The sequence below is a fragment of the Mobula hypostoma genome, chromosome 13, assembly GCF_963921235.1.
Source record: "Mobula hypostoma chromosome 13, sMobHyp1.1, whole genome shotgun sequence".
Classification (NCBI taxonomy): Eukaryota; Metazoa; Chordata; class Chondrichthyes; order Myliobatiformes; family Myliobatidae; genus Mobula; species Mobula hypostoma.
The window spans coordinates 58,361,149-58,388,203 of NC_086109.1; the positions used below are offsets into that span (position 1 = coordinate 58,361,149).

Consider the following 27,055-nt stretch of genomic DNA (forward strand, 5'->3'; position numbering starts at 1 on the left):
CCCGAGAAGCAACATACAGTATCGAGCAACACACATCAAAGTTGCTGGTGAACGCAGCAGGCCAGGCAGCATCTCTAGGAAGAGGTACAGTCGACGTTTCAGGCCGAGACCCTTCGTCAGGACTAACTGAAAGTCCTTCCTCTCTGCTCAGTCTTTTGAGCAGAAGTTCTCCCAGATATAAAGCAGAGTTCATCAAAGTAAGAAAAGCAAACAGGCCAGCCAGCACTTGTGGAGAGTGGATGTTAATAATTCAGGACAATGCGTTACATCAAGCCCAACGTTCCCAGCAAATGACCTGCTCCTGCCCTTTTCTGATTAAACACCTTTGAGGTATAAAAAAGGCATGCAGGTGTGCAGGTGAATGGATAAATGATTCTATGCAGAGATCACCGAAGGTCCCTGGTTCAAAGCTCTGCAATGGCATTAACGGGCCTCGGTAAACTGGACTGAGAAGGGAAATGTTAACCACCCTGACAGTGCAGTGGGCCCCTGCACACAGCAGGTGAGGAGGGATCCATCTTCAAGGGACGAGTGGGATGATACTGGTGTTTATACCTTCCCTGAAAGGTGAGGCAGCTGAAGGTTTCTGCCCTTGCAGCTGTCCCCAGGAAGTACCAGTGTGGGGTTGAGGTAAGAAAGAGATTTTAATAATTATTATCCCATGCCAAAAATTTTATGTCCATTCCTTGAACGTAGCTAAGGAACATTCATAAACTTGTAGTTTCTTTCCCTCAATAAAACATTTCAAAAGCAAATCACCAATATTTGGCCCCATTCTAATTTTACCTGCCTTGACATGGGGCAGGACCTGGGTTAGAAAGAGAGTGGTGGTGGGGGGGTGGTTGGCAGGGTGCGGGGGGGAGGTGGGGTTCTACTACGAAGGTTGTTCCATCAGTTGGAATGTCAGTGCAGATTTCTGAATGGAAATCTGCACTGACAATTTAAAAATAAGTCCAGCCAATGCTTAACTTGCTGTCAAAGTCACTAAAATGTCACTATCCCATCATTAATAGGTTGCTGCTTGAGGGAGCTTGCTATTTGCAAATTGACTACAATATTTTACAATTATTACAAAAATGCTGTTGCTTCATCATGGAGCACATGATAACCTCCCATGACCTCAGCAAGGCAGTATATAATCAAACACTCCTTTATCTCTTACATGATTATGCCTCTGGAGAGTTTGTTCTCATCCACATGGTAATATACAACCTTAAATTTTCCACCTTGTTGATCACTGGGTTCTCTTGTGCTTAATATTCAAGGTGAACCCCAATTTTCAGTATAATGACTAATGACGCATGCGGTGGAAACTAAAAATGGGCGGTTACAATGAATAGAGAATCTCCACATCTCTAGACGAATCCCAGTGTTGATGTAATACATTCTGTAAATCACACATAATATTTTATTAAAATATTGCATTATATACCTTAAACCTTCGATCGTATTTGTTAACAGTATCGGCAAATTCAACCTTCTCCCTTTTCCCTATAAACTGCCGCAGCTCCGGCCGATCTTCCATTCCGATATAATCGCCGACAAAGTTCCTGTTGATGCTGTTTCGCCGCCTCTCCTTTTTATTGAGCAGCAAATCAGATGCTGAGGGGAAAACAAGTTGAATTTTAGGCACAGACGAGTCCTTCTCATGTTCTGACACAAGCTACAAAGTTCAACACAGCAACTGAGAGTAGTGAGGAAGCAGTAACTGTGGCAGCGTGCATGAGCGACACACACGAAGTGCTGGCAAACTCAGCAGGCCAGGCAGCGTCTATGGAAAAGAGTCATCAGTTGATGTATTGGGCCAAGATGCTTCTCCAGGACATACCTGCAGCATGTAAGTGTTGATTTTCTATATTCTGCTCACAGTAACATCTGTTCTTAACCAGCCATCCAGTGTGAACCCTGACAGTAAATGTTAACAGATGATCCAACTAGGCACAAATATGTTTGAGTGACGAAGATGAAAGAAGGCAGGACAGTGACTCTATTTCATTAGGAGTTTGAGGAGATTTGGTATGTCACCTAAAACACACACAAATTTCTACTGGTGTACCGCGGAGAGCGTTCCGACGGGCTGCATCATTGTCTGGTGTGGGAGCAGAGGGGCTACTGCACAGGATCGAAGCAAGCTGCAGAGAGTTGTAAACTCAGTCAGCTCCATCATGGGCACTAGCTTCCGTAGTATCCAGGACATCTTCAAGGAGCGATGCCTCAGAAAAGCGACATCCATCATTAAGGGCCCCCACCACCCAGGACATGCCCTCTTCTCACTGCTTCCATCAGGGAGGAGGTACAGAAGCCTGAAGGCACACACTCAGTGATTCAGGAACAGCTTCTTCCCCTCTGCCATCCGATTCCTAAATGGACATTGAATCCATGAACACTAATCTCACTACTTTTTTTATTTCTGTTTTACTTATTTAACTACTTAATATATATATTTATAGTAACTTAGTTTTTTTCTCTATTATTTGTATCACATTGCCACAAGGATAACAAATTTCATGACATATGTATGCCGATGATATTCAACTTGATGTTGATTCTGATGAGTATGGATGTAAGATTGAAATAAATTCAAATTCATTACAACAGTGACTACTCTTCTCAGGTACTTCATTGTCCATCAGGTGCTTTGGCGCATGAATGAATACTACAAATGCAAGCCTTTCTTTAAGATAGTCAGTGATAACCCACTGGGGAATTCAGGAGAAACCCTTTTGGTTAGAGAGCTGTTGGGGTGAAAAGCAGAAATAGTTTTAATGACGTTTCCACTTTGTAGGCATTTCAAGGCACAGCAAGAGCAGAGCCGGGACCATGGAGTCTGGTTATTCACAGCTTAACCACAAGAGTTAACGGAGACACGGGGAGAAGGTCTGCCTTACCTTCCTCTCTCATCTGCACGTATTTCTTCCTCGCAGCATACTTCTTCCATGCTTTCTGAATTGCCCGGGCATAGGCATCATATTTTCTTTCCCGCAACTCTTCAAGCAGAAACAGCTGTGGAAAAGAAGGGAGATTAGGACTGAGTAAATTCAAGTTCATTGCTACAAATTTTTGAACAACATGGCGGGGCTGGTCAAGCACCGCAATGTTTTGCAGTAATACACAAAACTATTAGATTTATCTTTTCTGAACTACTATCGCTGCACTCTGCAGCTTGTAGTTTCCCTTTAAGTAGCATACTTTCAAACCAACTTAATGAACTAGCGATCTTACAACCTTCTGAAGGACTCAGCAGGCTTAACGCTCAGGAATGCAGGTATGTTAAGGTTGGGAGAGAGGGAGGAGGGGAGTTGAGGTGTAAGACTTAATCTATCCAGCATCTTGTTAGCAAATGTACATCCTCTGGAGAGCAAGATTGAGGACCTAGGGGCAAGATTGTTGTTTTGGAGGGAAGTGAAGGATTGCTACGTGGTAATACCAGAGAGCTTCGTGATCATCCAGCTGATTCGTAGAGAGCAAAAGGTGAGGTCTGTATTTCATGATAAACTCTTCATGGTGCTCAGATGTAGCGGTCTTGTCACCCTCTTGTTTTCCTGACCTGGAACATCTAATGATTAAGTGTAGATCATTTTACTTACTGAGAGTTCTCCAGTGTGATCCTGAGTTTATATACAGCTGAAGGCTGACGTTAAACATGCACTCTAGGTATTGCGTGCAGAGACAAGCAAACACAAAACAGCCTACCCTGACGCCTTTGAAATCATTGTTGGCGACTTCAATCAGGCTTCAATTTGGAAAGTGCAGGACAGATACATCCCACAGAAGAGGAAGTATTCTACAAGGAGGATGATACAACCATGGTTGACAAGGGAAGTCAAAGACAGCATAAAAGTAAAAAAAGAGGCATACAATAGAGCAAAAATTAGTGGGAAATTACAGGACAGGGAAACTTTTATAAACAAACAGAAAAAAACAACTAAGAAAACCGTAAGGGGGGAAAAGATGAAATATGAAGGTAAGCTATCCAATAATAACAAAAAATGATAGTAAAAGTTTTTTTTCAGATTATATAAAGAGCAAAAGAGACGAGAGTAGATATTGGAACACTGGAAAATGATGCTGGAGAGATAGTAAGGGAAGACAAGGAAATGGCAGATGAACTGAATAAGTATTTTGCATCAGTCTTCACTGTGGAAGACACTAGTAGTATGTCGGAGGTTTAAGAGTGTCAAGGGGCAGAAATGAGTGCAGTTGTTATTAACAGGGAGATGGTGCTTGTGAAACTGAAGGCATGTTAAAGTAGATGGACCTGTAGGACTATACCCCAGGGTTCTAAAAGAGGTGGCTGAAGAGATTGTGGAGGTACTAGTAATGATCTATCACAAATCAATAGATTCTGGCATGGTTCCGGAGGATTGGAAAACTGCAAGTGTCACTCACTCTTCAAGAAGGGAGGGAGGCAGAAGAAAGAAAACTATAGGCCAGTAAGCCTGATATCAATGGTTGGGAAGATGTTGGAGTCGATGTTAAGGATGTGGTTTTGGGTAGCTGGAGGCACATGATAAAATAGGCCGTAGCCAGCATGATCGGCAGGAGGAAAAGAGTGGGAATAAAGGGATCCTTTTTGGAATAGCTGCCAGTGACTAGTGGTGTTCCACAGGGGTTGGTGTTGGGACCAATTCTTTTTACATTGTATGTCAACAACTTACATTGTGAAATTGAGGCATTGTGGCCAAGTTTGTGGACGATACAAAGATAGGAGGAAGGGCAGGTAGCGTTGAGGAAGCAGAGAGGCTGCATTAGGACTTGGACAGACTAGGAGAATGGGCAAAGAAATGGTAGATGGAACACAGTGTTGGGAAGTGTATAGTCATGCACTTTGGTAGAAGGAATAAAAGCATAGGCTATTTTCAAAACGGGGAGAAAATTCAAATTCAAAGGTGCCAAGGGACTTAGTAGTCTTTGTGCAGGATTCATTAAAGGTTAATTTGCAGGTTGAATCCTGCAACCAGCCCAGGGGCCCAGTAGCTGCAGCCCACAGCTACGTAGCCAGCTTGGTGTTGCAGCTGGCACAGGAGCCCAGTGGCTACGTAGCCAGCTTGGTGTTGCAGCTGGCGCGGGAGCCCAGTGGCTACGTAGCCAGCTTGGTGTTGCAGCTGGCGCGGGAGCCCAGTGGCTACGTAGCCAGCTTGGTGTTGCAGCTGGCACGGGAGCCCGCAGCCGTGGTGCCAGGGTCGGCACTGAAGTGAGTGCCCACAGCTGCAGAGTCAGTACATCTCATGTTCTCAAAACTTGTTGTTTATTTATTTGTTATTATTTTGTTTTTTTTCTTTTTTTATTTGCACATTTTCAGACATCTCAGCCTGCAAAAACTCATTTCAGGGAGGTAGCACCATCTATTTGCGGGAGACTTCCGGGAGAGGTGGGATGTCTGCAATAGAGTAGCTCCTTAGCAGCCAACCAGCTAGTTTAAATAACGTTAGCTGTGCTAATGAACGAATGACACCTGTTAAACTCACCTCAACATGTCTTTTACAGTCTTAACCCACCATGGGCAATAGAAAAGTCACTGTTGCAAACAGTGCAGCGAGCAACACTGGCATTATTTTTACCCCTATTAGACAGGGGTACACTTCAGTGTAGTCTGGGGTGACGTACATTTTATATTTTCTTTTTGGAACACTCTGCCACTCTGACTTTTTTTGGAACTCTCTTGCTCTCTCTATATCGCACGCGCGCTCTCTCGCTCGTGGTCACTCTCACTCGCGCTTGCTTTCTCGCTCTCTCTCTTGCTCCCACACTCTCGTCTTGTGGTTGCTCTCACTCGCACTCGCTCTCTAGCGCTTGCTTTCTCGCTCTCACTCTCTCTCGCACTTGTTTTCTCGCTCTTGCACTCTTTCGTGGTTGCTCTCACTCGCACTCGCTCTCTTGTGCTTGCTTTCTCGCTCTTGTTTTCTCGCTCTCTCTCTTGCTCCCACACTCTCTGCCTCGTGGTTGCTCTCACTCGCGCTCGCTCTCTCGTGCTTGCTTTCTTGCTCTTGCGCTCGCTCACTCTCACGCGTTCTCTCACGCTCACTCTCAAAAAAATCAATTTCCGGGACATTGTATATAATTTGCGGGCATCAGGGAGCCACTATTAATTTGCGGGAGACTCCTGGAACTTCCGGGAGAGGTGGGATGTCTGAGCTTTGTACTGTTTTGCCCATTGGTTCTTCGCCCATTTTGTCGTGTATGGTTTTTCACTGATTCTAGGATGTTGCTTGTATTTATGTTGAATTCGCACAAGAAAATTAATCTCAGGATTGTAAATGTTGGTGCTTTGATAATAAATTTACTTTGAACTCTGAATTATCCACCCAGACTGAGGTCAGGTGAAGAAGAACAGACCCTAGGATAAATGAAAAGGATGATGATACCCCAGAGCCTTCCCTCCAGGTCATTTTTGGTCTAAGCACCTCTCTGAGGCTTTGAATGGTACTGAGCCCTGGGCCAAAGTGACATAGTTTCTTGCTTCAAGGTCCAGGAATTTAGAACAACTGTTGTGTTGAAGTTTTGAAGTTTGAAAGGAAGATTTCACCTGGGCTTCTGGGGGAAGTAACAAAAGTGATGGTCTGTTCAACCTTCTCACTAGTCTCAGTTGTCTGACCATTTAAGGCATTGCTTAGGAGCACATCTTCATAAATATGTTCTCCCTATCCTCTTGAGGGCATGGATTCTGATTATCTTCCGGCATCCTGTTTGAATAACCATTTTCATTGAGTAAATTTTGTCAGCAAATGTCTACAGTTGGTTCTGACTATAGGAGAGTGCTGCAAAGCAGATCAGAAATAGCATCTCCTCCTCACTGACGAGCACCACACGTGCACCTCAAGGATGCATTTTAGCCCACTGCTTTACTCTTTCTGCTTGCATTACTGCGTGGCTAGGCTGAGCTCAGACCCCAGCTCTACGTTTGCTGGCAGAATCGCAATGGTGACAAAGAGGCATACAGGAGTGAGATAGATCGGCTGGTTTAATGGTGTGACAATGACAACCTTGCACTCGACATCAGTAAGCTAGTGGAGTTCAGGAAGGGGAAATTGAAGAACACACTCCAGTCCTCAGTGAGGGATCAGCGGTGAGCAGCTTCAGGTTCCTGGGTACAAACACCTTGGTGGATCTATCCTGGGTCCAACATATTGATGCCATTACAAAGATGGCACGTCGCAGCTGTATTTCATGAGGAATTTGTGAAAATTTGGTATGCCTCCAGAGACTCAAGCGAATTTCCACAGATGTACCGTGGAGGGGCTTCTATCTGGTCATGTCACTGCGTGGCATGGACATGCCAATGCACAAGATCGGGAAAAGGCTGTGGAGGGCCGTAGACTCAGCTGGTTCCATCATGAGCACTGGCCTCTCCACCTTCAAAAGGTAATACCTCAACAAGTCTGCATCCATTATGGATCCATCCATCAAGGATTCTCACCATCTACGACATGCTCTCTTTTCATCACAACTGTACAGGAGACTAAAGATGATGTTTAGGACTTCCTTCCCTTTACCATCAGATTTCTGAATTGTTCATGAACCTAGGAACACTATCTCACTATTCTGCCCTCTTTTTTCACCATCTATTTTTCCACCTATTTACTTTAACTTAGTAATTTTTTATTAGGTATTGCATTGTACTGCTGCCACAAAGCAACAGACATGTCAATTGTAAAAACCTGATTCTGACAGTTAAAGGATCCCGATCCGGGTTACATACAGGCCTCCGGCCAGCAGCTCTACTTCATTAGGAGTTTAAAGGAATTTAATATGTTAATAAAACTCTATCGACTTCGACCCATGTACCATGGACAGCATTCTGAGTGGTCACAACACCGCTTGGTGTTGCACAAGATTGTAATCTCACACAACTCAGCCTTACCACCATCGAGGACATCTTCAAAAGGCAGTGCCTGAAGAGGGTGGCACCCATCACTGGGGACCCTCACCCTCACCGCGAGGACATGCCCTCTTCCTGGTCCTGCCTTCAGGGCAGAGGCACAGGATCCCGAAGATGCACGTTCAAATGCAGACACACATCCATAGGTTTCTTACTGAACTTGTAGAATTTTTTTTTCATGTTTTGCTCTGTACTGCTGCCACAAAACAACAAACCTCATAACATATCTCAGTGACGTGCCAGGGGCAGCACAGTAGTGTAGTGGTTAGCACCACGCTTTACAGTACAGGTGACACGGGTTCAATTCCCACCGCCGCCTGAAAGGAGTTTGTACGTTCTCCCCATAACCGTGTGGGTTTCCTCCGGGTGCTCCAGTTTCCTCCCACAGTTCAAAGATGTCCAAAGGTTAATTGGTCATTGTAAATCGTCTCGTATTTACGCTAGGATTAAATTGGGTACTGCTGGGTATCGTGAAGGGCCTAATCTGCACTATATCTCAATAAAATAAAAAAATAATAATACCCCTGCTTCTGATTAACTGAGCCCATGTATTCCTCATCCATGCCAACAGTCAGGAATGATAATGATGGGATTCTCTCCTCCCTGAACTCTGGCAACTGAAATACTTACCACCACCTGTCATCCTGGCTCAGATCAGCACAGGGGAATTCAACACGGGAATCTTCCTAACTAACCCGATTCAGTCTTCCGCTGTCATGGGCAGTCACACTGGGGGTGAGGGCACCGCTTTTAAAACCAAAAGCTCAAACAAAAGCAGGCAAATAGATGAAGGTCCGATTTACTCTTTGATGTGCAGATTTACAGTTTCAAACAAAACTTCTATTTTATGGGAAAGCAGCAGGATACAGAAGGGAGCCTCCTGAGAGCTAACAGTGTGGATTTAGTGTCAGATTACATGCCAAGAGGACAGTTTTACAGTAATTGGCCAAGACAATCTTGATTTACTGCCCAGCTTCACTTTGCCACAAAGTTTGCCTTGAGCTTTCAGTGCTGATGTATAAACAGACCATGCTGGCATTTCTCAGCAGCTTGTCATTTCCTGTGTCAACTTGCAACTGCTGTTTCGAAAAGACTAAACATACTGTCTGATTTGAACACTTCTTTGAAATATAAAGGAAATTGTAAGACATCCCTTGTGACTAATTGGAGAGTGATGCATTAACATTGAGGTAACTGCAAACAAGCTACCCTGGGAACACAGATCAACAGGTTGAAAGTTCAGAAATCACAAATAATATTGGACTCGGGAAATTTTCCTTGCCGAGGGAACCTTGAAGTAAAAGTAATATAAATTCCTTACCAATAGGACTGCTTCATTAATATTATTAGTTTAACCTGATTGTTCATCCATTTTCTTATGGATATATTATACTGACCTCTCCCGGCTAACTTCCAACTCTGGAAATGTGGGACACAACTTCAGTGGGACAGTAAGCCAGGAATGGGATAAGTCACTAATCCATCACCAACTTGCCTTTCATATCACTGAGGGTAGACAGTTAAACTGGTGCGGGAAAGATTGTGGATCAAAGTCAGATTGGTCTCAAACTAAACCATGTGCTTCAGTGTATCAGGTATTAATGAGCAAAGTTCAATTCAAGTCTTTGGCAGCCTGACAAAAGCACTTTTTGTCACTTCCCCATCATCAGCCATTCTGTACACATCGGCAATGATGGCATCAAATAGATAAATCCTTCTGCATGAAGATTTGTTATCATTTGGCTAACAGGATACGAGGATGTATCAAACTTTCTGGAGCTCTACATGATTACTAGGAGTATTTCGGAACACTTAGTTCATCTGGACCAGGGGTTCCCAACCCTTTTTATGACATGGACCCCTACCATCAACCAAAGAGTCCATGGTCCTCAGGTTGGGAACCCCTGGTCTAGACAGAGTAAATTTATCCTGGTGTTAGTTTAATTTTATTATTATATATTTATATAATAAATATAGACAATAAATAAACACAGAAGCAAGAAGTATCTCCAAATATGATTGAGCTACCTAGTAAGAAATAATGGATATGTTCAGTTTTCTGAACCAAAAGCAAACTGCAGCAGATGCTGGAATCTAGAAACAAGACAGAAAATGATGGAAATTCTCAGCATCTGCAGAGAGAGAAAAAAAAACTAGTGTTTCAGATCCATCATGTTACATCAGAATGGGGCTAAAGGCCAGTAAAGCAGGGTGACTGTTATTTCTGCCTACGGTCCCTGCCTGTTGTCGTTACACAGCTCGTGCAGCTCAGCGTATCACAGAGGCCTGGCTGTCATGGCTGTCTGCAGACAGGAGTGGTCCGAGAGTGGCTCCCTGTTCTCAGGCAAGTCTGCCCTGAGGATCTCCTGACAGCACGTGCTGCCAAAGGCCTTTCCACAGTCTTTAAATATCCCTGATGATCAGAGAGATCATCATCATAGCTTGTCACACCAGACAGCCAGCCACTCTAGTGTTGCTTGGTTGATGTTGAGCAGGTCAGTGTCAGCTAAATCAGGGGGAGAGGTGAGGTGAGGTGAGAGTGGGCAGTTGCACAGAACGTGTTCAATATTCTGCACCCTTTCACCACACTCACAGGATTTGCTGGTCAGAGAGATAAAAATTGATGAAACTTATTTTTAGTAATTTAAACAATATTTTAAAATAATAAATTGATTTTGGGGCATTCATTTATGTCAATTCATTTAAATGATTAACATCAATTAAAACAGAGACTTCATTTCCAACAACACACATCAAAGTTGCTGGAGAACGCAGCAGGCCAGGCAGCATCTCTAGGAAGAGGTACAGTCGACGTTTCAGGCCGAGACCCTTCGTCAGGACTAACTGAAGGAAGAGTTAGTAAGAGATTTGAAAGTGGGAGGGGGAGGGGTTACCTCTTCCTAGAGATGCTGCCTGGTACCTCTTCCTAGAGATGATGCCTGGCCTGCTGTGTTCACCAGCAACTTTGATGTGTGTTGCTTGAATTTCCAGCATCTGCAGAATTCCTGTTGTTTACGACTTCATTTCCGATTATCTTTCCATCGGGATTAATGAAATGGACCAACAGCCAACAGATGCTGCTAAAGGCTAATGAACCTCCAGTGCATTATGTGCTGTAAGGCACAGAGACAGAGAGGGGAGCGAGCTTACTGCCAACTGCACACAAACCTCTTCTGTTTCTACAGCTGCTGCTTCACCTGTTGAAGATTTCCACTATTTCCTATTTTAGTTAATTATATGGAGACCTTCCTGACAATAGCTGAGATTAACGAGCTCCACAACTTTTCAAACACACTTATAGGACATTGAGAATCTGGAGTTTAGGGTTTCATGTACCACTGACACCACAGGATGCTTCCCAGGGCACGAGAGTCCAGATGCACACAACATCTCAGTAAGATTGAGGTAGCTCGGTCGAGGCAGTGAGATGTTTTGCCATTGGCCATTGCAACAATTTTGGTTCGGAGACCAGAGCCAAATAAAACTTCAGACAAAATTGGAAGCTGAAGAATGCTAACTGGCCAGCTCAGTTACTCCTAACGATAAAGTCCACCCACGTTCTTGACAAACCAGATGGTCAGTCCATCAAGGCTCCATCTTTCCCCAAAACAGAAAAATAAAAGAAGCTTTTTAAAAGAGTTTTTGTGAACGAACCTCTGCCAATTTAATGCTTTCTTTTCAGAGACGTGCCCATAAAGTCCAGATCTCATTCTGTTCCAGTACTCTGACATAACAATTCATTCCATTTAAGAGTGAGCAGGTGATGAGGAAGAAATAAGTATTATTTACCAGATATAACGGTGACAGAGGAAGGACAAGTGGTGAATTTGCAATATCAAAGCATGTTCAGTCAGACAGAATAATTCTTAGGAAAACACACTTGCTTGACAGGGGGAGAAAAAAAAATCAATTTTGGAAGGTTTATTGACTTCCAGCCCACAAAACCCACAATTATAAAATGGGTGAAGCAGACCTTTCAAGTGAATTCCTTCTGCACTGCAATCCTGTCACTGAGCTGAGGCAATGAGGAGGGATCAGGTAAAGTAAAACGAGTTCACCTACAGACTCTGGAGCTTTAATGAAGACTTTATTTTTGCCCATCTGGTATTGATCAGAGTCCATGTTGACAGATCGGAGGAGAAAGACCACTCCTTGCTTCTCATCTCCTCTCCAAGAAGGCCACGTCTCTTTGGTCAGGATGGCATACCTGTAGTGGAAAGGTGCATAAGCAACTTTTTCTCAGAGAATGCCTTTATACAGTTCCCCAGCTTTAATTTCACTGTTCCTAATAGTTTACGCTCAAGCTAAGATAACCAGTTAAGAGATTTACTTTTAAACGTGAACAACATATCAATAAATGGTAAGATAAAAAAAATCAAATCTATAAACTTTTCTTTTTGGTCAACATGGAACTTTTCTTCTTTTCAAAGTACCCAACTGATCCTTGCAGAGCTGATGAATATATTCAATATTCATTAACCCTCGAGAGCCCACACATGTTGTAATGTTACAATAACTTCTATTTGCCAATTTTTTATCATGGCCAGAGGTAATTTTAACACTAAATCATTATGTTCTAAGCAAAATGACAGCAGTAATTTTGTGCAATTTAAGTAATTCATACTGGAACTGGCGAGCCAAAGAAAACCTTACTTTATAAATATCCTAGTTGTAGGTGCACGTTAAGATTCCAATCGTAAATTGTCTTAATTAGTCAAGCAGGTCCCTACACCCACAGTTCCACAAACACGCTCACGACAACCATTCCTTCCTTTCTCCTTTCTGCTAAATCATTGCATTGAATTCCTCATTTCTTTTGAGTCTCGTCATTCTTCAACCTCCCAAGCCCTTTATGCCCTGGCCAAACATCAGCTCAAAATCTTCTGTTAAGCCAAAAATATACACAGCCCTCATTCCACCAGTTGGCTCCTCTCCACAACCAGCGTTTACTCCAAAAGCCGAACTCACAGAACTCAACAGGTCACACCCCAGCATTGCTACTCCATCCTCTACAGCAGCAGACTCGATGGACCAAATGGCCTAATTCTGCTCCTATATCTTATGGTCTACAGCTTCTTAATATGCAACTATTTAGATATTGTCTCTGCTTTAGATTTAATACACATTTTGGTCATGGGGTGACTATATTACCATAAAGAGTTCCTACCCACATCCACACAGCACTATCACTTTGATTTCATCATTAGAAACATAGATAACCTACAGCACAATACAGGCCCTTCAGCCCACAAAGCTATGCCGAACATGTCCTTACCTTAGAACTACCTAGGCTTACCCATAGCCCTCTATTTTTTCTAAGCTCCATGTATCCATCCAGGAGTCTCTTAAAGGACCCTATTGTATCGCCTCCATCACCGCCAGCAGCCCATTCCACACACTCAACACTCACTGCGGGGAAAAAAAACTTACCTCTGACATCTCCTCTGTACCTATTAGAATTATTCCAATAAATTTACCCAGAAGAATAAAACCCATTCATTATTAACCTTGAATATTCAAATATTAATAATATTATAATGTTCAAATATTCAAGTTATCAGCTTATCCAAAGAAATTAAGTATTCCATTCATATTGTTGATTTACTCAGAAATCTAGAGCCTCATGTTGTATGAACAATCACTTGTATTAGACAAGGGTTTCACACCACTCTCCTGGTTAACATCAGTTCCAGAAGTTTGTACCTTCAGAATCCACTATTTGTACTCCAGTTATTGTTGAATTTGTTTAAACATTGTGTTCAAAGAAAGGTGAAATGATGGACTAGCATTTCCTCTGTGCTGTGATACCTAGGTAAAATGGAGAATGGTGCTACACTCCCACAGTCTGTCCAGACATGGAGAAGTCTAGTTTTGAGACTTGACGGCCAAAGTCAATGATCAGTTAAAACAATGAATTAACTTTTCCAATAAACTAGATGGCTCAGAAATACGCTGACTGGGGCTTAAACTGGATTTTAACATACACTTTACAGTGCATCAACTATATCATCCTCTGCTGTTCAAACAGTCCCTTCAAGTCAGAAAGAGTATTTTTAGAAATGATATTATTCCCTCAATACCATCAAACTTTAAAACAGACAAGAACTAAAACGAAAAGCAAAGGTAATGGCAAAAGTCTTCTCTTTAGTTACTTCTGCTATTAAACCCGATTCTAATTCTGAGAATGATATTTTGAGGGATATTTCAAGAAACACAACCTTATGTCTAGGTAATATATTTGATGGACAGCTTTTATAAACAAGACTGTACTTATAATCTCTGTTTTAAGGCACCCAGTACATTTTAAAGATTTGATCAGGATAAGCAAGTACAACTTTATGATGGCTGACTGCCATCCCAATTAAATAGTTTTGACAAACTACATGTGCAAAACGAAAACTTTCTGTAAAAAAGCTGGATGTTGAATTTACGGCTGAGATTTCTATACCAGACTGCATGGTTGGGAGCAATTAACAGTTATCCCATTAACCTGCAAAATACCACTAAATATACAGTATATGCTCAGTGCTTTAACATGAGTAAACTGATTCTTAAAATTAAAAGCAAATTAATCTCATTTGAAGTCAAGAAACTCTGGTTCTAAAACAGCATGAAAAGTTAGGTATGTGATTTTGGTTTATTCAAAACAGAGCACGAATATGATTTCTCTAGGATTCATATAAATATACATGGTCATATCCCCTGGCTCAACATATTTGGAAACATAAAAGAGAGGAGACTTCACTCTTAGCATCCAAATACTGGTAGTGTAGAGTATTCTCTTAACTGGGATGAATACAGACAAACTTGGTTTTCATTCAGTATTACATGAAAGCTGCATTGTCAGGGATGCCACTTTATGTCCCTTTGTTAATTGAGATCAGGTCTTCTTGAAAAGTAGACAGTTATTTTTAAAAACAAGTGGCTTGGACGAAAGAGTTCTTCAATGGATTGAAGGATCTTGTACTGAAGACTTCCTCCATCACCCTCAAGGAGGCTCACCCATTGTTTTCAGATCCAAATTTAGATTTTCATTTAAAGAAATTTACTTGAAGCATAATGACCCAGTTCAAGAACAGTTACTATCTCACAACTATCAGGCTCTTGAACACAGAGGATAACTACACTCACTTGCCCATTCCTATAACCAATGATCTCACTTTAAGGACTTTTTATCTTGTTATCTCATGTTCTTGTTAATTATTGCTATTTATTTATATTTGCATTTGAACAGTTTGTTGTCTTCTGCACTCTGGTTGATCTTCCATGATCCTGTTATAGTTACTATACTATAAATTTGGCTAAGTATGCCCGCAGTAAAATAAATCACAGGGTTGTATATGCTGACATACATGTACTTTGAACTTTGACCCGAATGTAAAGTGCCAGAAGAACATGTAACACACACAAAATGCTGAAGGCACTCAACAGACCAGGCAGCATCTATGGAAAAAAGTACAGTCGATGTTTGGTCCAAGACCCTTTGATAGGACGAGAGAAAAAAAGACGAGGAGTAGAATTAAAAGGTGGGGAGCGGAAGAGAGAAACACAAGGTGATAGGTGAAACTGGGAGAGGGAGGGATGAAGTAAAGAGCTGGGAAATTAATTGGTGAAACAGATACAGGGCTAGAGAAGTGGGAGTCTGATAGGGCAGGACAAAAGGCCATGGAAGAAAGAAAAGGGGGCAGGAGCACCAGAGGGAGGCAATGGGCAGGCAAGGAGAAAAGGTGAAAAAGGGAAAAGGGGATGGGACTGGTGAAGGAAAGGGGGAGGGAGCATGTACATATTGGACAATTTGAGTCCAACTCAAAACAGTGCCATCTTTCTATCAAAAGGCTAAATACAGATCAAACACAATGTCCTACAATGAGAAATGTCAACAAGGATATCACTAAAACTTCTTTATACCTGCGGAAGTCAGTAGTAATAATACAAGTCTTGGCAAAAAACAAACTTACTTATTGTAAGAAAATTTTATGTAAAAGAGGAGCCGGTGAATGAGAGAGAAGAAAAGAAGTGATGGAAAGTAAGGGCCTAAAAGTGAGATTAATTCAGTCATAAAAGCTCCCACCTTTGTAAGAACTTCTTAAAAACTCGTCTATATGCGTAGCCCGCTCGTCGCACGCGGATGTTTTCTTTTAAACCCAGGTACTCCACTTGATGTTTAACTCTAAAAGAAAAACGACCAACAATTGATTGGACGGCAGAATCTGGAAAAATTAGTGTGGCAAAGCAACATTCCCAGAAGGTACCCTATGTTTAAATGGAAATCAAATCTTCTGTTGTCTGGATTTACCTGTACTCTTTTTATGAGGAAAATTTTATTTTGAGCTTGCTGAGCAAGATCTGGTGGTGCTGGTAAAACAGTTTCTAGACCACTGGTTACACAACATTATTTCTAGACCACTGGCTTATTTCATCTCACTTGCTACACAATAGTACAATAATTTTGTCAGTGAACTCAGTGACTTAAAAGGGAGGGAATCAGTGGCATGCAAAAGTTTGGGCACCCCTGGTCAAAATTTCTGTTACTGTGAATAGCTAAGTGAGTAGAAGATGAACTGATCTCCAAAAGTCATAAAGATGAAACAGTCTTTTCGACATTTTAAGCAAGATTAGTGTATTATTTTTGTTTTGTACAATTTTAGAGTGAAAAAAAGGAAAGGAGCACCATGCAGAAGTTTGGGTACCCCAAGAGATTTGAGCTCTCAGATAACTTTTACCAAGGTCTCAGACCTTAATGAGCTTGTTAGGGCTATGGCTTGTTCATAGTTATCGTTAGGAAAGGCCAGGTGATGCAAATTTCAAAGCTTTATAAATACCCTGACTCCTCAAACCTTGTCCCAACAATCAGCAGGCAAGGGCTCCTCTAAGCAGCTGCCTAGCATTCTGAAAATTAAAATAAATGATGTCCACAAAGCAGGAGAAGGCTTTAAGAAGATAGCAAAGCGTTTCCAGGTAGCCGTTTCCTCAGTTCGTAATGTCATTAAGAAATGGCAGTTAACAGGAACGGTGGCGGTCAAGTTGAGGTCTGGAAGACCAAGAAAACTTTCCGAGAGAATTGCTCGTCGGATTGCTAGAAAGGCAAATCAAAACCCCCATTTGACCGCAAAAGACCTTCAGGAAGATTTAACAGACTCTGGAGTGGTGGTGCACTGTTCTACAGTGCAGCAACACCTACACAAATATGACCTTCATGGAAGAGTCATCAGAAGAAAACCTTTCCTGCATCCTCACCACAAAATTCAGCATCAGAAGTTTGCAGAGGAACATCTAAACAAGCCTGATGCATTTTGGAAACAAGTCCTGTGGACTGATGAAGTTAAAATAGAACTTTTTGGCCGCAATGAGCAAAGTTATGTTTGGAGAAAAAAGGGTGCAGAATTTCATGAAAAGAACACCTCTCCAACTGTTAAGCAGCGGGGGTGGATTGATCATGCTTTGGGCTTGTGTTGCAGCCAGTGGCACGGGGAACATTTACTGGTAGAGGGAAGAATAAATTCAATTAAATACCAGCAAATTCTGGAAGCAAACATCACACCGTTTGTAAAAAAAGCTGAAGATGAAAAGAGGATGGCTTCTACAACAGGATAATGATCCTAAACACACCTCAAAATCTACAATGGACTACCTCAAGAGGCACAAGCTGAAGGTTTTGCCATGGCCCTCACAGTCCCCTGACCTAAACATCATCGAGAATCTGTGGATAGACCTCGAGAGCAGTGCATGCAAGACGACCCAAGAATCTCACAGAACTAGAAGCCTTTTGCAAGGAAGAATGGGCGAAAATCCCCTAAACAAGAATTGAAAGACTCTTAGCTGGCTACAGAAAGCGTTTACAAGCTGTTACTAAGTACTGACCATGCAGGGTGCCCAAACTTTTGCTTCGGGCCCTTTTCCTTTTTTGTTATTTTGAAACTGTAAAAGATGGAAATAAAAAAGTAATCTTACTTAAAATATTAAAGAAATGTGTCATCTTTAACTTTATGCCTTTTGGAAATCAGGTCATCTATTTACTAGCTTAGCTATTCACAGTAACAGAAATTTTGACCAGGGCCCAAACTTTTGCATGCCACTGTATATGGCCTTCTGTCAAATTCCTCACAGTGGACTCTGCCTCTAGATTCAAACCTACACTATTTCCATCCCCCCCCCCCCACCCCCAGTTCCTGATCCCTGGTGTTTCAGAAGTGAGATTCATTCCCAGTTCTGGCCACGCATACAGGCCATGGCCCACACCTCATGCTTTGCTGTAACCTCAATCACACTGCACCCCCTAGCTCACGTTCTGGACCAATGTGTGAGCCTTGTGCCAGATCAATAAGGTTTCTGAAAAATTGGATGCCGGATTGTTGGAGAATTTCAGGGAACATTAACAGATGGTAAATAAAAATCAACTTGTTCTCAAGGAATCTTTGGGGAAAGAAAGCCCCGTCCACAACTTCAAAGCCAACATCAACGTGGTTGACTTTTAACTGCCCCGTAATGGCCCAGCAGGGCAGAGTCCAAGAACAAAAAGTACAGTTCCTTCTGCTTTTTGCAAAAGGATCACATTTCTGATGAGTGTTATGACCCAGCTGAGGCTTGCATTGTGATAAAATAAATCGTAATATTCAATCCCTTTAGAATGATCACCCCTTTAAACAATACTTCAGTCAATCCCCTTGGGTGAGCCGCAATTGCCATATCAGTCAAAGCCCTTCGCATAGTGGTTAGCACAACGCTTTACAGTACAGACGACCCAGGTTCAATTCCCGCCGCTGCCACTAAGGAGTTTGTGCATTCTCCCTGTGACCACAAGGGTTTCCTCCGGGTGCTCCGGTTTCCTCCCACAGGCCGAAGATGTACCGGTTGGTAAGTTGATTGGTCATTGTAAACTGTCCAGTGATTAGGCTCAGATTGAATCGGGGGATTGCTGGGTGCAGTGACTAGAAGGTCTGGCAGGGCCTATTCTACACTGTATCACAATAAATAAATAAATAAATAAAACCTGCACTCCCCCCCCCCCCCGCCCGCCACAATGCAATCTTACTGCAAATACCCCACCCTCCTGCAGTGACAATTTTGCTCCCTATAACCCAAGCCCACCTTCACAGCACCCTACAATCACACAGTACTTTCCCTCTCACACACCCACCCTCCTACTCGCTAAAAGCCCAGCCTTTCACCGCTCCACCCTCTCCCACTTCCTGACACCCTCCCCTCTCACCAGTACAGTGACACATGCTTCTTGCCCCAACCCCACTGTCTGACCCCACCCTGACCCAATCCTCCGACTCCCAAATCACACCCTCACTCTCCCACTGCATCACTCCGCACCCCACCACCTGACCCCTCCCTTCCACAGCCCCACTCACACCCCGCCACTCCCCGACCCCATCCCCACCCTCTCAACAATCCACATGCACCCTCCCACTGCCCCACACCCACTCTCTCATTGACCCACCTCCCACTCCATGTCTGCCCATAAGACTCGGGAGTAGAAATTAGGCCCACCATTATCCTTTTCAACCCATTCTCCTGCCTTCGCCCTGCAACCTTTGACAACTCGACTAAACATGAAATTATCAACATCTGCTTTAAATACACCCAATGACTTGGCCTCCACAGCTATCTGTGGCGATGAATCCCACAGATTCATCACCCTCTGGCTAATTTAGTTCCTCCTTATCCCTGTTCTGAATGAACGTCCCTCTATTCTGATGCTGTGCCCTCTGGTCCCAGACTCCCTCACTATAGGAAACATCCTCTCCACATCCACTCGGCCTTTCAATATGTGATAGGTTTCAATGAGAATCCCCCCCACGCCCTCAATGCTTCTAAACCTCATCAAGTACAGTTCCAGAGCCATCAAACACTCTTCGCATGTTAACCGTTTCATTCATGGAATCATTCTAGTGAATCTCCTCTGGACTCTCTACAATGCCAGCATATCTTCTTTTAGATAAGAAGCCCAAAAATGCTCACAATACTCCAAGTGCGGCCACAGAAAGCCTCGGTATCACATCATTGCTCTTATATTCTAGTCCGCTTGAAATGAATAGCAACATTGCATTTGCCTTCTTTACCACTGATTCAACCTTCAAGCGATTCAAGTCCCAAGTCCCTTGGCATCTAATTTTTGAATTATCTTCTCCATTTAAAAAATAGTCTACGCTGTTATTCTTTCGACCAAAGTGCATGATCATACACTTCCCTACACTATATTCCATCTGACGCTTCTTTGCTCAATCTCCCAATATGTCTGATGCTGAGTTCCTGCTTCCTCAGCACTACCGGCCCCTCCAACTACCATCATATCATCTGCAAATTTGGCCACAAAGCCATCAATTCCATCAACCAAATCATTGACCTATAATGCAAAAAGAAGTGGCTCCAACATCAACCTTGTGGAACACCACAAGTCACCACTACCCAACCAGAAAAGGCCTCCTTTATTCCCACTCTTTGCTTCCTGCCAGTCAGTCAATCTTCTATCCATACTGGTACTTTCCCTGCAATACCACGGGCTCTTATCTTGTTAAGCAGCCTCATGTGTGGCACCTTGTCAAAGGCCTTCTGAAAATCCAAATAAACAGCAACCACTGACTCATAGATGCTGCCTGACCTGCTGAGTTCCTCCAGCACATTGTGTGTATTAATCCACTGACTCTCTCTTGTCTATCCCCTCTGTTATTTCCTCAAAGAATTTCAACAGATTTGTCAGGCAAGGTTTCCCCTTGAGGAAACCATGCTGGCTTTGCCTATTTTATTATGTGGCTCCATGTACCCCAAAACCTCATCCTTAATAATAGGTTCCAACATCTTACCAACCACTGAGGTCAGGCGAGCTGGTCTATAATTTCTTCTTCTTCCCTCCATTCTTAAAGAGTGGGGTGACATTTGCAACTTTCCAGCCCTTTGGAACATTCCAGAATCTAGTGATTCTTGGAAGATCATTATTATTACCTTGACAATCTCTTCAGCTACCTCTGTCAGAACCCGGGGAAGTAGTCCATTTGTGCCAGGCGACTTAATTACCTTCAGATCTTTCAGTTTCCTGAGCACTTCGTCCTTAGTAATAGCAACTACATTCACTTCTGACCCCTGACACTCTCGAATTTCTGGCATATTGCTGTTGTCTTCCACAGTGAACATTGACAAAACATATCTATTTAGTTCATCTGCCATTTCTTTGTCCCCCTTTACTACCTCTCTAGCGTCTTTTCCCAGTGGTCCAATATCCATTCTCGCCTCTCTTTTACTCTTCATATACCTCAAAAAACTTTTGGCATCCTCTTTTATATTAGCTTCCCTTTATATTTTATCTTTTCTCTCCTTATGGCTTTTTAGTTGCCTTCTGTTGGTTTTTAAAAGCTTCCCAATCTTCTAAATTCTCACTAATTTTTGCTATATTATATGCTCTCTCTTTTGCTTAGTGTTGTCTTTGACTTCCCTTGTTAACCACGTTTGCATCATCTGTCCTTTAGAACAGCGGTCCCCAACCACCGGGCCGCGAGGAAATGATACGAGTCAGCTGCACCTTTCCTCATTCCCTGTCACACACTGTTGAACTTGAACATAGGGTTGCCAACTGTCCCCTTTTTGCTGGGACATCCCGTATATTGGGCTAAATTGGCCTGTTCAATACGGGACTGCCCTTGTCCCATATTTTCCCCGCTAAGGTAGAGCATTCCTATGAAACCGTTCATAAGCCGAAATGGCGTAAAGCGAAGAAGCAATTACCATTAATTTATATGGGAAAAAATTTTGAGCGTTCCCAGATCCAAAAAATAACCTACCAAATCATACTAAGTAACACATAAAACCTAAAATAACACTAACGTACAGTAAAAGCAGGAATGATATGATAAACACACAGCCCATATAAAGTAGAAATAATGTATGTACAGTGCAGTCAGGAAGATTAAGCCAAAACTGATTTGTGGAAAAAAATTGGCATGTACGCGCAAGCGCATGTCACATATGTGCACGTCACGCACGCGCACACACGTGCCCGCGCAAGGCTTCATGTTCATGGTAGTCTTTCTCAGGGTAAACCCAAGTGTCCTGTATTTGACTGCTACTTTTGTCCCTTCTTTGGGAGTGAGAAAGTTGGCAACCCTAACTGTAAAAGACGTGTTGAGTTGAGTTTAACCCTACTTGAACACCACCCCCACCCGGTCGGCCAGTCCGCAAGAATATTGTCAATATTAAACTGGTCCATGGTGCAAAAAATGTTGAGGACCCCTGATCTATTTGTCTACCAACAGCCCCTCCTCAGCCCTATCACTCTGGTTCCCATCCCCCTGTCAAATTAGTTTAAACCCTCCTCAACTGCTCTAGCAAACCTGCCCATAATGGTCTCCCTTGCATTCAGGTGTAACCCATCCTGTTTGTTCCTGAAGGCCATGTCTTCCTGAGAAGAGGTCCCAATGATCCAGAAATCTGAAACCCTGTCCTTTGCACCGATCCCTCAGCCACACATTCACCTGCCAAATCATCCTATTCTTACCCTCATTGGAGTGTGGCTCAGGGAACAATCTAGAGATGACAACCCTGGAGGACCTGCTTTTCAGCTTTCTCCCTAGCTCCCTATGTTCTCAGTTCAGAATTTTATGCCTTTTCCTACCAAAATGTACCACCAGTTTCAGTTGCTCAGCCTCCCCCTTTGGGATGCCATGAACCCGATCCGAGATATCCCTGACCCTGGCACCTGGGTGGCAACATACCATCCAGGTGTCTCTTCTTATGTCCACAGAATCTCCCATCTGCTCTTCTGACTATGGAATCCCCGATCACTACTGCACTTCTCTTTTCCTCTCCCCTGTCTGGCCCACAGAGCCAGACTCAGTGCCAAAGACCTGGTCTCTGCAGTTTCCTCTTGGTAGGTCATATCCCCCTCCCCCGTCCCCAAACAGTATCTAGAGGAGTATACTTATTACTGAGGGGAATTGCCACAGAGGTACACTGAACTGGCCGCCTATTCCCTTTCCCCCTCCCCCTCCTGACACTCACCTAGGTACCTGCCTTCTGGGGTGAATTATTCCCTGTACCTGCGATATGTCACCTCTTCTTCCTCTCATATTAGCCAAAAGTCACTTGGAGCTCTCCAGAATTCCCACATCTCACACAAAGAATATACCACTAACCCTGGATCCATTTTCACCACACAGCTATGTACTAATACAGGGGTCCCCAACCTTTCTTACACCGTGGACCGGTTTAATATTAATAATATTCTTGCGGACTGGCCGACCGGGGATGGGGGGTGGTGTTCAAGTAGGGTTAAACTCACCTCAACATGTCTTTTACAGTTAGGGTTGCCAACTTTCTCACTCCCAAATAAGGGACAAAGGTAACAGTCAAATACGGGACACTTGTGTTTACCCTGAGAAAGACTACCATGACCATGAAGCCTTGCGCGGGCACCAGCGTGTGCATGTGTGATGTGCGCATGCGTAAAAGTGCCAATTCTTTTTCTACAAATTGGCTTTGGCGTAATCTTCCCGATTCTGTTAAGTATTTCTACTTTATATAGTCTGTGTATTCATCATATCATTCCTGCTTTTACTGTATGTTAGTGCTATTTTAGGTTTTATGTGTTATGTGTGATTTGGTTATTTTTTGGGTCTGGGAACGCTCAAAATTTTTTCCTATATAAACTAATGGTAATTGCTTCTTCGCTTTACGCCATTTCGGCTTTCAATGGTTTCATAGGAATGCTCTACCTTAGCATGGGAAATATGGAACAAGGGTGGTCCAATATGAGACAAACCAATTTAGCCGAATATACGTGATGTCCCGGCTAACACGGGACAGTTGGCAACTCTATGTTCAAGTTCAACAGTGCGGGACAGGGAATGAGGAAAGGTGCAGCTGACTCATATCGTTTCATATTGCCAAATCATATCGTTTCCTCGTGGCCTGGTAGCACATGCTTTGTGGCCCGGTGGTTGGGGACCACTGCTAACAGACATAGAAAGAGAAAAACATACTTACTAGAAACCTACTTACAGTCTCCACCTGTTCTCGCCCAAGCCTAACCACTCTAGCACTGTTCACTCCAACAAAGGCTGCTCCACTTACACCTTATTTCTTTTTATTGGCCTTTGCCGAGTGGCTAAGGGATCATCATGATTGCAGTCCGTCGGGTGCGGGTGCCCCACCCCAGCCCCTGGCCCCCCCCACTCTGGATTGATCCGCCAGGCCAATGGTGCATACACAACCACTCTGATGCTGGTTATTTGACGATAGAACCACCAGCAGTTCCCAGGGGCAGGCCATGCAGAGAGGCCCAGGTGCTTGAGACTCTCTGCCCTGCTCAGGTCTGTTCTCGATAATGCTGGGACTCACTCTGCCCCCTCACGGCAGTGGTGCTGCCCCTGACGATGGGAAAATTCACCCTCTCCAGTCACTGCCGCCACTGGTGGTGCAGTACAGCAGGGGCAGCAACATTTGCCTAACAGTACATAACACTGCAGGAAGATACCAGGCCCAGTCTGCCACCCGGACACCACTGCAGTGTCCCCTCACCCAAGGCCACACTGCGCCTCGTGTCCAGATGCAAGCCTGTTGGAGATGGGAGTCAGGATCAGCAGTGAAGCCCCAAGCCTCCAGTCAGTAACCTGAGCTGTCCAAATTAAAACACAGAAGTCGGGTGATCATGGGGACTTGCTCCCCCACACAATTCAGTGGATGGAGTGCAACAAGTGTAGAAGGGACAGGGTGAGTGATTAGGATGGCCAGTTCAGTTGCTTGCTCTCACCTGCTCTCCTCCCAGTCTCTGGGCTTCTTGGTTTCATTGGGTTTGATGCAGCGGATATAGTGGGGGGTGCACTTCATCAGAGTGCTCACCAGGTCATTGGCTTGTTTCTGAAAAAGACAAAACAAAGCTAAAGTCAGAGCATGCAGGAAATAATCTGAGGATTCAGAGAGAAACAGTATGTGTGAGGGACGTCAGTGCTCAGAACAATCCAACAAGACGATCCAGGGTTACACAACTGATTAGAGATCATGTTTCTTTCAGAAGTGCACGAGAAAGGAAACTCTTCATTCTCTGTCAACATTGAGCTTTACTGCTCAAGAGTTACAAACCAACTTCAAATCCTCAGAAACGTCCCCATCAATCAGCTTGAAGTGACTTTGTCTATCCAGAGCATTTCTTTACAGTACCACTCGACTCTAACCCAGAGAAGGGGCAGACCAGTGTGAACGTGCCTCTCTAAACAGATCAAGGCTGCTGGCTGTGGCCCAGCCTGCCTGCAAACAACACTGAAGGCTGCCCATTGTTTCAACAGCACACAGCAATGGCACTTGGTTAGTGTACAGTAAACCAACTCACACATCAGATCAGCTGCCAGATGGGTGATTAAAACAAAACTGATGGAACAGCCAGAAATAATAACGTAAAAATTTGTCAGGAATCCAAGAGAAACGAAGGTGCAACCAAGCAGCAGTTTTAAAGTTTAAATGATCAAGTTTATTATATGTCAAAAAATGTGGCGTTTGTCAGCAATAGAGTGAATAACATAAAAACCTCTGTTACAATAAAAATAAATACTGCAAAAGGGAAAAGAGATGTAGTGTTCATGGACCGTTCAGAAATCTGATGGCGGGGGGAAAGAAGCTGTTCCTAAAATGTTGGGTGTGGGTCTTCAGGCTCCTGTGTCTCCTCTCTGCTGATAGCAATGAGAAGGGGGGACGTCCTGGATGAAGGATTCCTCCTTTTGAAGATGCTCTCGATGGTGGGGAGGCTTGTTCCCCTGCTGGAGTAGGCTGAACCTACAGCTCTCTGCAGTCTCTTGTGATCCTGTGCACTGGAACCTCGGTTCATAACAGGCAGTTATGGCAGGAAAGGTGCAGCTGATTCATATCATCATCCAGTCAGAATGCTCTCAGAAATTTGTACGTCTGTAGAAATTGTAAGCTCAGTTCAGAGTTCACCTGACAACTGAGGTTGTTTTAACATTCTGTCTGCACTGGTCTCTCTTCTGCATCTTGGTTTACTGTGACTGGTGTTAGCAGCATGAACGCCGTCTGTTCTCAGCTTCCCCTTAGGCCGGCCTGCTGCTTAACCTTCTCACCAAGCTGACTCAGCTCCAGCAGCGGAAGGTGACTAAGCTGTGATACTGTTTCCTCTCTTTTTCCAGCCCCTCACAGTCTACAAGGGAAAGCAATTTAGCAGTAACATCTTCTCGGCTTCTAAACATTTTGGAAAGGTGCAAAAATAACAGGGTTGTTAATCATGCGTGACTTTAACTTCCCTAATATTGATTGGCACCTGATTAGTTCCAAGGGTTTAGATGGGGCAGAGTTTGTTAAGTGTGTCCAGGATGGATTCCTGTCACAGTATGTTGACAGGCCGACTCGGGGGAATGCCATACTAGATCTAGTACTAGGTAATGAACCGGGTCAGGTCACAGATCTCTCAGTGGGTGAGCATCTGGGGGACAGTGACCACTGCTCCCTGGCCTTTAGCATTATCATGGAAAAGGATAGAATCAGAGAGGACAGGAAAATTTTTAATTGGGGAAGGGCAAATTATGAGGCTATAAGGCTAGAACTTGCGGGTGTGAATTGGGATGAAATTTTTGCAGGGAAATGTACTATGGTCATGTGGTCGATGTTTAGGGATCTCTTGCAGGATGTTACGGATAAATTTGTCCCGGTGAGGAAGATAAAAAATGGTAGGGTGAAGGAACCATGGGTGACAAGTGAGGTGGAAAATCTAGTCAGGTGGAAGAAGGCAGCATACATGAGGTTTAGGAAGCAAGGATCAGATGGGTCTATTGAGGAATATAGGGTAGCAAGAAAGGAGCTTAAGAAGGGGCTGAGAAGAGCAAGAAGGGGGCATGAGAAGGCCTTGCCGAGTAGGGTAAAGGAAAACCCCAAGGCATTCTTCAATTATGTGAAGGAAAAAAGGATGACAGGAGTGAAGGTAGGACTGATTAGAAAAACAGGTGGGAAGATGTGCCTGGAGGCTGTGGAAATGAGCGAGGTCCTCAATGAATACTTCTCTTCGGTATTCACCAATGAGAGGGAACTTGATGATGGTGAGGACAATATGAGTGAGGTTGATGTTCTGGAGCATGTTGATATTAAGGGAGAGGTGGTGTTGGAGTTGTTAAAATACATTAGGACGGATAAGTCCCCAGGGCCTGACGGAATATTCCCCAGGCTGCTCCACGAGGCGAG

General features: G+C 43.6%; 1 protein-coding gene across 1 annotated transcript in view; it reads right to left on the bottom strand.

Annotated features, from left to right (window-relative positions):
- The window catches only part of myo1ea (myosin IEa), a 241,425-nt gene that overhangs the window by 52,915 nt on the left and 161,455 nt on the right, over positions 1 to 27,055 (bottom strand). Inside the window, exons 17-21 of the mRNA XM_063065755.1 lie at positions 24,627 to 24,733; positions 15,951 to 16,049; positions 11,942 to 12,086; positions 2,889 to 3,003; positions 1,433 to 1,602 (exon numbers count right to left, since the gene is read on the bottom strand). Of these exons, the coding sequence (XP_062921825.1) occupies positions 1,433 to 1,602; positions 2,889 to 3,003; positions 11,942 to 12,086; positions 15,951 to 16,049; positions 24,627 to 24,733 (636 nt within the window). The remainder of the gene's footprint in view (positions 1 to 1,432; positions 1,603 to 2,888; positions 3,004 to 11,941; positions 12,087 to 15,950; positions 16,050 to 24,626; positions 24,734 to 27,055) is intronic.